The 13,899-nt window shown below is 40.0% G+C and overlaps 1 protein-coding gene across 1 annotated transcript; it reads left to right on the top strand.

The window, feature by feature from the left end:
• The first annotated feature begins 6,729 nt into the window (after positions 1–6,729).
• Positions 6,730–7,186, top strand: LOC311137104 (phosphatidylinositol N-acetylglucosaminyltransferase subunit Y). The gene has a single exon (XM_084171442.1). It carries the CDS (start codon positions 6,815–6,817, stop codon positions 7,025–7,027), a length of 213 nt encoding a protein of 70 aa, XP_084027568.1. The 5' UTR covers positions 6,730–6,814; the 3' UTR covers positions 7,028–7,186.
• Positions 7,187–13,899: the final 6,713 nt, after the last annotated feature.

Below are 13,899 nucleotides of genomic sequence, written 5' to 3'. Positions count from 1 at the left end.
TTTTCATTTGCTGCTAATTCAACCACACCACCCAGCTAGCACATTTGGTTCCTTGTTTTTGGTTTCACATTGGTTGTGGGAACGAAGTCATAAGTTTCCTGACCGTTAAAACTGAACTTTTTTTGTGTGTACATTCTGAGAACAGAAGTGAACATTTAGCCTGTTCTGGGAACGTAAATGTTTAGGTTGCAGGGAGGTTCTGAGAAAGTGTTACTCTGGTTCTTGAAAGTATTTTAACGTTTTTTAATAACTTCCGGAGCCCTTTACACTGATACGGGTTGAAAATGGCAGATTTGGACACTGATAAGCAGCTAAATTGGAATGCAGTGGCTGTACAGTAACATCCCAGCTAGCACATAACGTTCTGAGAACCATATGTTTCTTAGAGCTTGATAAGAGTGTGGTTGTCCTATGGTTAATTTGCATACAACCTTCCCACAACTTTCTGGGAATGGTGCAGGATAGTTGCTTGACTTTCTCAGCACAGTCAAGGAACTTGACAAAATGATGTACTTTTTTTGGTATTTAATACATTTAACAGAAGTTCAAACATGTTTATATTTAATTTAAATTTGGTAATGTTCTAGGAATGTTCTCCAACTTGTTTGACATTGGTAATGTTTTCAAATAGTTGAGAGAATGTTAAGAAACAACATTATTCTGTGGGAATTTCAGTACTTAGGCATAACGTTTCCTCATGGTTCTGTTTAAAGTCATGCTCTCAAATTGTTCCAAGAATGTTAAAGTACTTCCACAGAACATTCCACACAAGTTCCAATGTGGTTCTATTTAATGTCATATTTTTATTACATTCTTAGAATATTCATAGAATTTATGGTTCTCTTTTATGTCAGTCCTTGGCAATATTCTGCGAATGTTCTAAAATTATTGAATTCTACATATTAACGTAAATTAGCTCTTTATTCCGTTCTCAGAACATGATCAGAAAACTATTCATAAAAACCACAAGAAAACATTTGTAACGTTCAGAAAACGTTCTACATTTACATTCCGTTCACAGTGTCACACCTGATCTTAATGAGTGCTTGTTCCTTTGAAATGGGGTTTGAATAGACTCAGATGAACAGCTTTGTATGTATAAAAAACATATGCTAGCTCTATCCTGGTGACGCAGTGCACTAATTCCAGGTATAAAGAACAAAGAGGATAGGTTCGACTTTCACTGATGCCATGTAACAATAAATAAAACATTTGCTAATTAATTTATGTGTCCTACTGTATCTGTGCTTGGAGTTCAAAAACGTTTACCCAAAATAAGCAAGCAGTGTAATTAAAAGTCATTGAAATATTCAGTGAACTTTTAAAGGAAGTTATTCAAAAACTATAATTTCTGTTCACAGAGCCTTAATAAAACCTCCCAGGACAACTTTAAAGGAACCAAAGTAAAATATTCTCAGAACCGTCCTGCTACCTAAAAATAAATGTTTCCAAAATGTTCACTTCTGTTCTTAGAAGGTTAAAAATATATATGTTTTACCAGTCAGGAAAAGTATGGCATCATTCCCACAACCAATGTGAAACCAACAATATATGCTGCCACAACTTCCAAGGTACCAAGTGTGCACTATCAGGTTTTTTTGGTGGACATGTGAACATGCTTTAAAATAGGCTTACTTTAAAGTCCCTTGATCTATCTATGTTTGTGAGAGATATCGAATACTTTTTAGAGCCTGCTAGCTGAGAGATGGCTCATTTTCTCCAGTATCTGCACTGGAGAAAAGGGGTTCTCCTATGGGGATAGCCAAATAACAATTTTAGGTTCTAGATAGCACCATTTTTTCTAAGACGGTTGAACTGAGATGTGGACACGAACCTATGGTTAGAGTTGTGGAACGGTATGCACATATTCACCGGAAGTAGGATATCAGACTCCACTGGGTAGCAGATTTTTCTTTACAGAGTTTAATCATAGAGGTGCCTCAGCCTCATGTTATGTGTTCCTGCCTGAAGCAGACGCTTATCCTCTTGTTCCTCAAGCTTCAAGTTCCTCGGCTTGCACATCACTGATGACCTGAAATGGTCCCTTCACACAGACCGTGGTGAAGAAGGCACAACAGAGCGTCTTCAACCTCAGGAGACTAAAGAAATTTGGCTTGGCCCCTATGACCCTCAAAAACATCTACAGATGCACCATTGAGAGCATCCTGTCGGGCTGTATCACCACCTGGTACAGCAATTGCACCGTCCACAACTGCAGGGCTCTCCAGAGGATGGTGCAGTCAGCCCAACGAATCATCGGGGGCACACTGCCTGCCCTCCAGGACATCTACAACACGCCAAGAAGATCATCAAGGGCCTCAGCCACCCGAGCCACGGGCTGTGCACTCCGCTACCATCTAGAAGGAGGAGACAGTATAGGCACAGGTGCATCAAAGCTGGGACCGAGAGACTGATAAACAGTTTCTAGCTCCAGGCCATCAGACTGTTAAACAGTCAGCACTAGTCGGCCTTCACCCAATAATCTGCCCTAAACCATAGTCACTGTTACTAGCCGGCTACCACCCAGTACTCTACCCTGCACCTGCTTTGCCCTATGTACAGTTGAAGTCGGAAGTTTACATACACATTAGCCAAATACATTTAAACTCAGTTTTTCACAATTCCTGACATTTAATCCTAGTAATAATTCCCTGTTTTAGGTCAGTTAGGATCACCACTTTATTTTAAGAATGTGAATTGTCAGAATAATAGTAGAGAGAATGATTTATTTCAGCTTTTATTTCTTTCATCACATTCCCAGTGGGTCAGAAGTTTACATACACTCAATTAGTATTTGGAAGCATTGCCTTTAAATTGTTTAACTTGGGTCAAACGTTTTGGGTAGCCTTCCACAAGCTTCCCACAATAAGTTGGGTGAATTTTGGCCCATTCCTCCTGACAGAGCTGGTGTAACTGAGTCCGTTTTGTAGACCTCCTTGCTTGCACACGCTTTTTCAGTTCTGCCCACAAATGTTCTATAGGATTGAGGTCAGGGCTTTGTGATGGCCACTCCAATACCTTGACTTTGTTGTCCTTAAGCCATTTTGCCACAACTTTGGAAGTATGCTTGGGGTCATTGTCCATTTGGAAGAACCATTTGCGACCAAGCTTTAACTTCCTGACTGATGTCTTGATGTTGCTTCAATATATCCACTTAATTTTCCTTCCTCATGATGCCATCTATTTTGTGAAGTGCACCAGGCCCTCCTGCAGCAAAGCACCCCGACAGCATGATGCTGCCACCCCCGTGCTTCACGGTCGGGATGGTGTTCTTCGGCTTGCAACACACACCCTTTTTCCTCCAAACATAACGATGGTAATTATGGCCAAACAGTTCTATTTTTGTTTCATCAGACCAGAGGACATTTCTCCAAAAAGTACAATCTTTGTCCCCATGTGCAGTTGCAAACCATAGTCTGGATTTTTTATGGCGGTTTTGGAGCAGTGGCTTCTTCCTTGCTGAGGGCCTTTCAGGTTATGTCGATATAGGACTCGTTTTACTGTGGATATAGATACTTTTGTACCTGTTTCCTCCAGCATCTTCACAAGGTGCTTTGCTGTTGTTCTGGGATTTATTTGCACTTTTCGCACCAAAGTACGTTCATCTCTAGGAGACAGAAAGCGTCTTCTTCCTGAGCGGTATGATGGCTGTGTGGTCCCATGGTGTTTATACTTGCGTACTATTGTTTGTACAGATGAACGTGGTACCTTCAGGCATTTGGAAATTGCTCCAAAGGGGTAACCAGACTTGTGGAGGTCTACAGTTTTTTTGCTGAGGTCTTGGCTGATTTCTTTTGATTTTCCCATGATGTCAAGCAAAGGGGCACTGAGTTTGAAGGTAGGCCTTGAAATACATCCACAGGTACACCTTCAATCGACTCAAATGATGTCAATTAGTCTATCAGAAGCTTCTAAAACCATGACATCATTTTCTGGAATTTTCCAAGCTGTTTAAAGGCACAGTCAACATAGTGTATGTAAACTTCTGACCCACTGGAATTGTGATACAGTGAATTATAAGTGAAATAATCTGTCTGTAAACAATTGTTGGAAAAACTACTTGTGTCATGCACAAAGTAGATGTCCTAACCGACTTGCCAAAACTATAGTTTGTTAACAAGAAATTTGTGTAGTGAATAGAATAGCCTTCGTTTCTCAGAACAAGAATAGACTGACGAGTTTCAGAAGAAAGTTATTTGTTTCTGGCCATTTTTAGCCTGTAATCGAACCCACAATTGCTGATGCTCCAGATACTCAACTAGTCTCAAGAAGGCCAGTTTTATTGCTTCTTTAATCAGCATAACAGTTTTCAGCTGTGCTAACATAATTGCAAAAGGGTTTTCTAATGATCAATTAGCCTTTTAAAATGATAAACTTGGTTTAGCAAACACAACGTGCCACTGAAACACAGGACTAATGGTTGCTGATAATGGGCCTCTGTACGCCTATGTAGATATTCCATAAAAAAATCTGCCGTTTCCAGCTACAATAGCCATTTACAACATTAACAATGTCTACATTGTATTTCTGATCAATTTGATGTTATTTTAATGTACCAAAAAATTGCTTTTCTTTCGAAAACAAGGACAATTCAAAGTGACCCCATACTTTGGAACTGTAGTGTATATATAATATAATAAATATATATATATATATATATATATATATATATATATATATATTCCGGACGCTGACATTGCTCATTCTGATATTTGCTAATTTATTTATTTTAACTTTTTGTATTATGTGCGAATTGTTTTATCAAATAAAAATGACTAGGTATTATTACTGCACTGTTGGAGCTAGAAACGCAAGCATTTCGCTGCACCTGCAATAACACCTGCAAATCTGTGTACACGACCAATAAACCTTTATTTGATTGGATCCACTGGGCACACATCAACGTTGTTTCCACATCATTTCAATGAAATTACATTGAACCAAACCTGGAATAGACGTTGAATTGACGTCTGTGCCCAGTTGCCAGGGTCTACATAGTGTATTGGTGGTAAAAGTGACCTGGACACTCACAGGCTTCAATCTAATTACACTAATGAAGTTTAGAGCCTGGAGGCATTATTTTATGTTAGCAATTTAATTTAATTGTATCTTTATTTTTACCAGGTTAGTCTTATTGAGATTAAAAATATATTTTGTAAGAGAGAACTTGCCAAAAAAGCAGCTGTCAAAGTTTCAAACATTTACAACATAAAACACAAAGCACTACAGTAAAAAAAAAAAAATTAGTTTTCACATTGGTTTTGAGAGGAGTGTTTCAACTAGGGGTCAAAAAATTGCCAGCCCCCTAAATGATTTTCCACTATAGTTTTTACCCTAGCTTTAAAATAATTGAAGAAGACGAGCTCCTGTAGTTTTAAGTCCTTTTGTAGCTCGTTCCAAGTAGAGGAGGCAGAGTAATGGAATGTTTTTATACCTAGCTCTATACAGGCCTAGGGTACCGTCAAGGAGATACAGTCCTTTGAGTGTAGGTGATAATTGTCATTAGTCTGCTGGACAATGTTGGTACACAGGTAATACTGTATGGAGCAGTCTTAGTATGGCCTTTTTTTTTGCTTAGTGGATGCTTCCACTAAAAACTCTCAGAGCAATATCCTCATCTCTATGAAAATACATCACTTTCTTCTCCTGAACTTTGTTAATTTACTAAAGAAATTGAGAAACCATCTCAATGGAATATCTACCTGGCCTTTACTTTCTCTCTTGTGCGACTGTCATGGCTGCATTTGAACAATAAAGCCTGTGATGATTTATTTATTTGCATAAAACATCTACTTGACTCATTTCCATATCATGTATAATGAGCTTTTGTGGGATAATAATCACACAGGATAGTTGGGCAGTGTGATATTTTAAATCCTTTATGAGTTTATGCTGCCATCCGGTGGTTAATAAAATACTTGTCAAATGTCTGTACGCCGTGATTTTATATATTAGCCTGTATCAGTAGTCAATAATAATTCATATTGTTGACAATTTGTCACTGTCTCTGAAAATATTCTTTTTAATATTTTCACAATTTGCTGTTGAAAATCTCAAAAGGGCAGTTGTATTTCTAGAGGACGGAACGGATTAATCAAATACCGGAGTTACTTGGGATTGCATTTGTGATGCACTACAGTAATACGACTACGTGTGTTCGACCTACTTCGCTTGAACTGTTGGTGATTTCGGTCACAACATCACTAAAAGCCTCATCTACGGGGTACTTCGGTCATGTTTCAGAATGCTTTAAGAAGATTATCTAATGAAACTCGAAGTTTTCAAACGTCTGTCAAATATGTGCATTTTTTACGGGGCGTAGGACCTCTTCGTGTATCTGCTAGGCATTTGACAGATGTGAAGGACGCACAACCCTTTGACACTTCCTTGCTCGAATTTCTGGTGTGTCCACTATCCAAAAAGCAATTGAGGTAAGTCATTATTATACAAAGCCAATTCAATACTAATGTACTTTATCCAACGACAATCTTGTTTTGCCATGGCTTAGCTGAGACAGAAACAACAAACTTTTTAGTTAGCTACGCGTTAGTTTGCCAGCCAACTAGCTAGCTAATTGTTGTACTCTTCACTCACTCAGGTACGAGGAAAAGACCAATGAACTCATCAACGAGGAGCTTGGAATCGCATACCCAATCGTTAATGGGATTCCAAACATGATCCCCACAGATGCTAGATTGATTAAAAACGATCCTGAAACACTAGTGGAACCAGCACAAAGTCATAAAACACCAAATACTTATTAAGATCTTGACCCTGAACCGTGTATAAAATAACTTGTAAGCTGAAAGTCAAGATGTTTTCACTGTCTACCCTTACAGTACTGGTTCCCATAGTCTCCCTATTTGGACTTTTCTACTCTGCGACAGTGGATGAGAATTTCCCACAGGGATGCACCAGCACTAGCAGTGTGTGTTTCTACAGTCTTCTGTTACCAGTAACGATCCCTGTCTATGTGTTTTTCTATCTTTGGAAATGGATGGGAATCAAGCTGTTCAGGCACAACTAGTGTATGCTTTACATTAATATTTTTTACAGCAGAATGATGTGAATATTGAATAAAGGTATTACATTATTGGTACTAAAGTGGATGTCATGGGTGTTGTATCGCTACCAAAACCAGCACATGATTCTGTAAGTAATAAATGGAATGACAAATTAAACTTTATTTGATGAGTGACAAATGCAATTTCTTCCATAAAATTGAATATATTTGAATGTTTTTAATGGAACTTAACTTGAAACAGAATGTTGATTAACCTATAATGGCATCGTCAGCAGTAATTTGAGAGTTTTCTTGTCCCTCTCCCCACTGATAAGTCCCAGAAAAGTTTATAATTCCCACTCTTAGGGCTTTCCCAGGGAAATGTGTATTTTGCTTTGTCTTTGGTTGTTGAGGTGCAACATCTGACTACTTTTGGCTGTTTTGCTTGTATGTAAGCAGGGAATTTGGTGCCTTCACTGAATCACTTGCCAGTGGCAAAAGCTCTTGTTTTTGAAGGCAATGTTCAACAGCATGTTTGACAGTGGACTCCCGGGGAGAAGGGCCTTGGTCAGGGAGGTGACCAGGAACCTGATGGACACTCCGACAGAGCTCTAGAGATCCTCTGTGGAGATGGGAGAACCTTCCAGAAGGACAACTATCTCTACAGCACTCCACCAATCAGGCCTTTATGGTAGAGTGGCCAGACGGAAGCCACTCCTCAGTAAAAGGCACATGACAGCCTGATTGGAGTTTGCCAAAAGGCACCTAAATACTCTCAGACCTTGAGAAACAAGATTCTCTGGTCTGATGAAACCAAGATTGAACTCTTTGGCCTGAATGCCAAGCGTCACGTCTGGAGGAAACCTGGCACCATCCCTACGGTGAAGCATGGTGGTGGCAACATCATGCTATGGGGATGTTTTTCAGTGGCAGGGACTGGGAGACTAGTCAGGACCGAGCCAAAGATGAACGGAACAAAGTACAGAGAGATCCTTGCTGAAAACCTGCTCCAGAGCGCTCAGGACCTCAGACTGGGGCGAAGGTTCACCTTCCAACAGAACAACGACCCTAAGCACACAGCCAAGACAACGCAGGAGAGGCTTCGGGACAAGTCTCTGAATGTCCTTGAGTGGCCCAGTCAGAACCTGGACTTGAACCCGATCGAACATCTCTGGAGAGATCTAAAAACAGCTGTGCAGCAACGCTCCCCATCCAACTTCACAGAGCTTGAGAGGATCTGCAGAGAGGAATGGGAGAAACTCCCCAAATACAGGTGTGCCAAGCTTGTAGCGTCATACCCATGAAGAATCAAGGCTGTAATCGCTGCCAAAGGTGCTTCAACAAAGCACTGAGTAAAGGGCCTGAATACTTATGTAAATGTTTCTAAAAATCTGTGTTTGCTTTGTCATTATGGGGTATTGTGTGTAGATTGATGGGGGGGGGGGGGGGGAACAATTTAATACATTTTAGAATAAGGCTGTAATGTAACAAAATGTGGAAAAAGTAAAGGGGTCTGAATACTTTCCGACTGCGCTGTATATAGTCTGGGGTCAGGGTTGGGGTCAATTCAGAAAGTAAACTAAATTCAAATTCCAAATTTTTCTCATTGAAAAGCATTGAAGAAATGTGTGATTTCTGTGTACTTCCTGAATTGAAATGGAATTGACTCCAGCCCTGCTGGAAGTAGCTCTCACAATGGATTTGTATATGCTTTTAGGCTGTTTATCAAATTAGAATGCTCTCTGACTTTATTATAGCAATACTGTATTTGATTCTTACCAGATGTTCAAGACACCTTCTGTTCCTCCAATGTCAGCAAGCTGTTACTCGTATTCTCTCTTTAAACCATGTAACCCAGCACTTGTATTAAACATTGAAGATGAGCCTCATAAAGATGAAACAGTGGACCATCTTGACACAGCGCAACATCATCAGCATTGCCTATACGACTTATATTTTGTATTCATGATGGAACTTGTTACAGTAGCCTAGTAGACTTAACTTCGAAAATATTACAGGCTTTGGTCTTCACAAAGTAAGGAGACAGGCTATTTAGGCTATACAAATATAGCCCGGAATATGGGAAACTGAGATTATGAATTTCTAAATCTAAACCAATTAACGTTTTCATAAACTATATTAATCATGGCGATGAATTACCTCAAATCATCCTCCGGCCCCGACACTTCACTTGTCAGACTCCCACCAGCCCACCTGAAACTTCAAAGAGAGCGCCTCTTTATAGCGCTCATGCCATTTCATTTGACAAGGCAACTGGCTTATCTCGTGACACATCTACTGTATGCGAATCTTGCCCACTACTCACCTGCACATACACGCAAAGTTTGTCCATAGGGTAATTTACCTAATGAGAATATTAGGTTTCAAGAACAATGTAGCCCAATCTAAAGTGTCAAACTGATTCATTTTAAGGTGGTTTGTGTCAGTAGCGGTGCGTTGGTAAAATCACTGGGGAAGCCAAGCCCCCCCAACCACACCTTAATTTTATCACAAAACCGGATAGCAGGTGAATTCCACAAAGCATATTCCATATAATAGACAGTTACGTGACCTACAGCATGGTCAAGCAAGTTAATGTTTCTGACATTGTGGAGAAACGCAAATGCCATCCTCCTCTCTTTCATGTTGACGAAACAGTCTATCACTCTGTCATACAGTACACGCTTTTATTTTTTGTTGTCCTAGGCTACCTGGCTAAAATGCTTTCTCGCTAGCCTAACTTCCATTCATGGGCAACGTTAGCTAGTTAACATGAGCCTTCTACATCTAAATGTAGCTACATATTGAACTTCCATCCGCTCAGGCCATGGGCACAACAATGTATGAATTAATGGTTGGATCAGAATCGTTTATAATCATTGGTCAGTACGGAGAATTAAGTAAAACCACAAGTCCAAATCCCTATCTCCATCCATGGGTAATTTAGAAAAGGGCTAGCTAACAGAGGACAACGAGATGCAACAATTCAAGTAGTTTCAGTCAATGACATATGCTCTCAATGTGATTTGATAGAAGAGACGCCTAATCTAAACTGGCGTCCCTTGACACTTTTTTTTGGTGCGCCAGAACCATTCACAGTTGAGCTCGCTCAGTTTAGCGCAATGCTTATTGGCTAGTTTTTGACACTTTTTTTGTCAAGGGAGGCCAAATGCTCGCTAGCTTCCCTTGCATTCAATGCTATGGGCGGCAACAATGTCATACTCGTTTGGACAGCATCAGAAAGATGGCCTACACGTAGAGAGACAGAGGGGCGCTGTTTCGCTCGCCTCTTGCGAATTGAAGGAAAATGATGAAACACAGATAGACAAAAGATAAATTATTCAATGTTATTTTAATAATGAAGATGTCAATATACAGTGCATTTGGAAAATATTCAGACCCCTTCACTTTTTCCACATTTTGTTATGTTACAGCCTTATTCTAAAATGGATTACATTAAAAATGTTCCTCGTCAACCTACACACAATACACCATGATGACAAAGTGAAAAGAGGTTTTTATAAATTTTTGCAAATGTATTACAAATAAAAACAGAAATACCTTATTTACATAAGTATTCAGACCCTTTGCTATGAGACTCGAAATTGAGCTCAGGTGCATCCTGTTTCCATTGATCGTCCTTGAGATGTTTCTACAACTTAATTGGAGTCCACCTGTGGTAAATTAAATTGATTGGGCATGATTTGGAAAGGCACACACCTGTCTATTTAAGGTCCCACAGTTGACAGTGGAAACCAAGCCATGAGATCGAAGGAATTGTCCGTAGCGCTCCGAGACAGGATTGTGTTGAGGCACAGATCTGGGGAAGGGTACCAACAAATATCTGCAGCATTGAAGGTTCCCAAGAACACAGTGGCCTCCATCATTCTTAAATGGAAGAACTTTGGAACCACCAAGATGGTAGAGTGGCCAGACGGAAACCACTCCTCAGTAAAAGGCATATGACAGCCCGCTTGGAGTTTGCCAAAAAGCACGTAAAGGACACTCAGACCATGAGAAACAAGATTCTCTGGTCTGATGAAACCAAAATCTAACTCTTTGGCCTGAATGCCAAGCGTCATGTCTGGAGGAAACCAGGCTCCACTCATATGGGTGGTCCTCTGTAGCTCAGCTGGTAGAGCACAGCGCTTGTAACGCCAAGGTAGTGGGTTCGATCCCCGGGACCACCCATACACAAAAAAAAAAAAAAAATGTATGCACGCATGACTGTAAGTCGCTTTGGATAAAAGCGTCTGCTAAATGGCATATTATTTATTTATTATTTATCACCTGGCCAATACCACCCTACAATGAAGCATGGCGGTGGCAGCATCATGCTGTGGGGATGTTTTCAGCGGCAGGGACTGGGAGACTAGTCAGGATTGAGGGAAAGATGAAAAAAACTGTTTTTGCTTTGTCACTAAGGGGTATTGTGTGTAGATTGATGAGGGGAAAAAAACTGTCATCCATTTTAGAATAAGGCTGTAACGTAACAAAAAGTGAAGGGGTCTGAATACTTTCCAAATGCACTGTAGATCTCAATGCAGATTTCAGAATAAGTTAATACAATATCCAAATATTAAATCACCCTACAAATTGACATGGTCAATGTATACTGTATAGGCAACCTTTCCAGTTTCCCTTCACAGTGTTCTGCAGGGTGGTAAATACAGATGTAACCTTTTTGCACCAATTCAGTCCTTTATGAGTCACCAGTCTAGCTTCCATCATGTCTCATAGCATAGCGTCAGTCACCTTCAGGTCCTACTGTGCTTACTATTTTCACAGGCTGAGAGGGGAATGCCTTGCACACAATAATGGGAGGACTGCTTTCTCTTTTTATTGTGGGAAAAAGTTTCTCTTAACTGTTGTCTGTGGCCTTTATGATGTCAGTCAACAAAAGCCATGATCATGGGTGATTGAGGATATTGTCTGTGAAAATAAACTGTGTTCTTTATACAATCACATTGATACAGTAATAGTCTAGTAGTGTACGGCGCAAAGCTTAGTCATTGAGAAATTATTTTGGTTGTTTTTCAGGAAATTCCTCTTTCCGGTGAGAACTTGGTGTGCCTGTGACGGAGTTAGAGAGCCAGGGGGAAAAGCAGGTGCAATAACATTACGTCCGCTACACTATTTTGTTTAGCATCATTAATCTAATGATACTGTATTAAACCATACATTTACCATACATTTTCTATTATAATGGAAGTACAGTAAATCATTTAAGGTTCTTGTGTTTGCTCCACATTTATGTTTTGAAAAAGATCCAAGTTCAGTGGAGCAAATATTCTGAAACGGTTGCCTCATATCCTGCTTGCCCATCTCTGTGCTGGGAAACTAGCCACCCATATAGTAGCCCAAATTAGAACACAGACAATACTGTAGCCTACGCTGTGGCTTTCTACCACCTGGTCACACATAGGAACATCCCTGCAATATAACATGGAAGGAAGGTATTTATATCTGAAACTAACGTAGTTGTTGAAGTGTTAATTGGTGCATAGATTAGGTAATAGGCAGCGATGGCTCCAGTTTTACACTAGTGTGGGCGGCTGACACTGACGTCCGTTTGGTTGACCTGCTAGGGAGAATTTGTTGGTGGCGTTAGGGTGATTTAAAGGCCCTGTTTCTGTCATCACAACACGTAGGCAACACTGTCTGACCATTGACTGCCATTTACAAGTAGTAGACATGAAGAGTGCCAACATTGTATGAATGGCAATACATGTAATTGTGTTTTTAAGTTATCCATAACCTCCTGTTTGATTTAGGTATTGCAATGCCAAATGAATCTGACTGTTTTTATTAGTTAGGACTGCCTTACCATTGTCCGAAAATAACATTCCATATCTTCTTGATTGTTGAGACATATTCTTATCTGTAGGATTACTGTTAATTTTATGCTACTGTTTAGAAATGTTGACGTATATTTTTCAGATTATATTTAGATCAACAACATGGGATTTCATTTTCTGACATTGAGGCCTTTACAACGTTGTTATTGACATTTACAGTGGCTGCGGCTGTGGTGAATCGGATGTATTTGACATATTTAGACACTGCACATATGATTGGGTGACTAATGTGTGGATGACTTCCAGATAGAGACTCTCATCTGTTTTCCACTCTTGATGCGCCATTCGTCTGAGCGCTACATTACTTCTGCCTGTAAATGTTCAACACACCCAAGGGATTCTCTTTATCTGTGGAGGTACAATGAAGAATGTGTCAAAACCATGGGCTTTGCTTATTTTTGGAAGCAAACTTCACCCCGTAAGTGTTAATACACAGCATATAGCTACAGCCTTTTCACTACTCCAGCAATGGTTCCGGATATGGAATAATATAATGCATAGTATCAGATCCTCCAAACAAGTGGGCCCCTGCTATAAAAATAATGTGCTAATCTGCTAGCTTGTTAATGCTATAGCACATGATAATGTGAGCAGACTATTTGTCTTAGTAGTAGTAGTAGTAGTAGTAACCAGGCTATTTATTGCGGTGCTCATGAGCCATTACCAAGGTAGTGGCGAAATATGCAACGGATGCTACAGCTCTACCTAGATCCCTGAATTACAGGGAAGGTCAGGGGTGCATTATTGTCAGATGCCTTCCATCATTTCAGTTGTTCCACGTGCCCACGCTGTCTGGATCTGCGGGTCAGTCGACCTTGCGTTGATCACTATGGTATACAGTAGGCCTTCCTTTTGCTTCCTATGTCTCAGGGTAAAAAACAAGATGAAACAGCGAGAAATGTTTGAGATCATTCATTGAGTCTTGAGAATCAAAATCAAAATAGTAACTTACTATTATACGATTCATGGCTCATGTTTTTATCTAGACTGCCTTATTCTGCGAACACATCTGGTGAGACTGTTGTGTTGCCATGGCAA

The sequence above is a fragment of the Coregonus lavaretus genome (assembly GCF_964263955.1).
Source record: "Coregonus lavaretus genome assembly, chromosome: 11".
Classification (NCBI taxonomy): domain Eukaryota; kingdom Metazoa; phylum Chordata; class Actinopteri; order Salmoniformes; family Salmonidae; genus Coregonus; species Coregonus lavaretus.
This window is presented reverse-complemented; position numbering and strand designations above follow the sequence as displayed.

Bases quoted from the DNA above. Each gene is read 5' to 3' on its own strand.
- LOC311137104 (XM_084171442.1), top strand. From the start codon at position 6,815: ATGTTTTCACTGTCTACCCTTACAGTACTGGTTCCCATAGTCTCCCTA.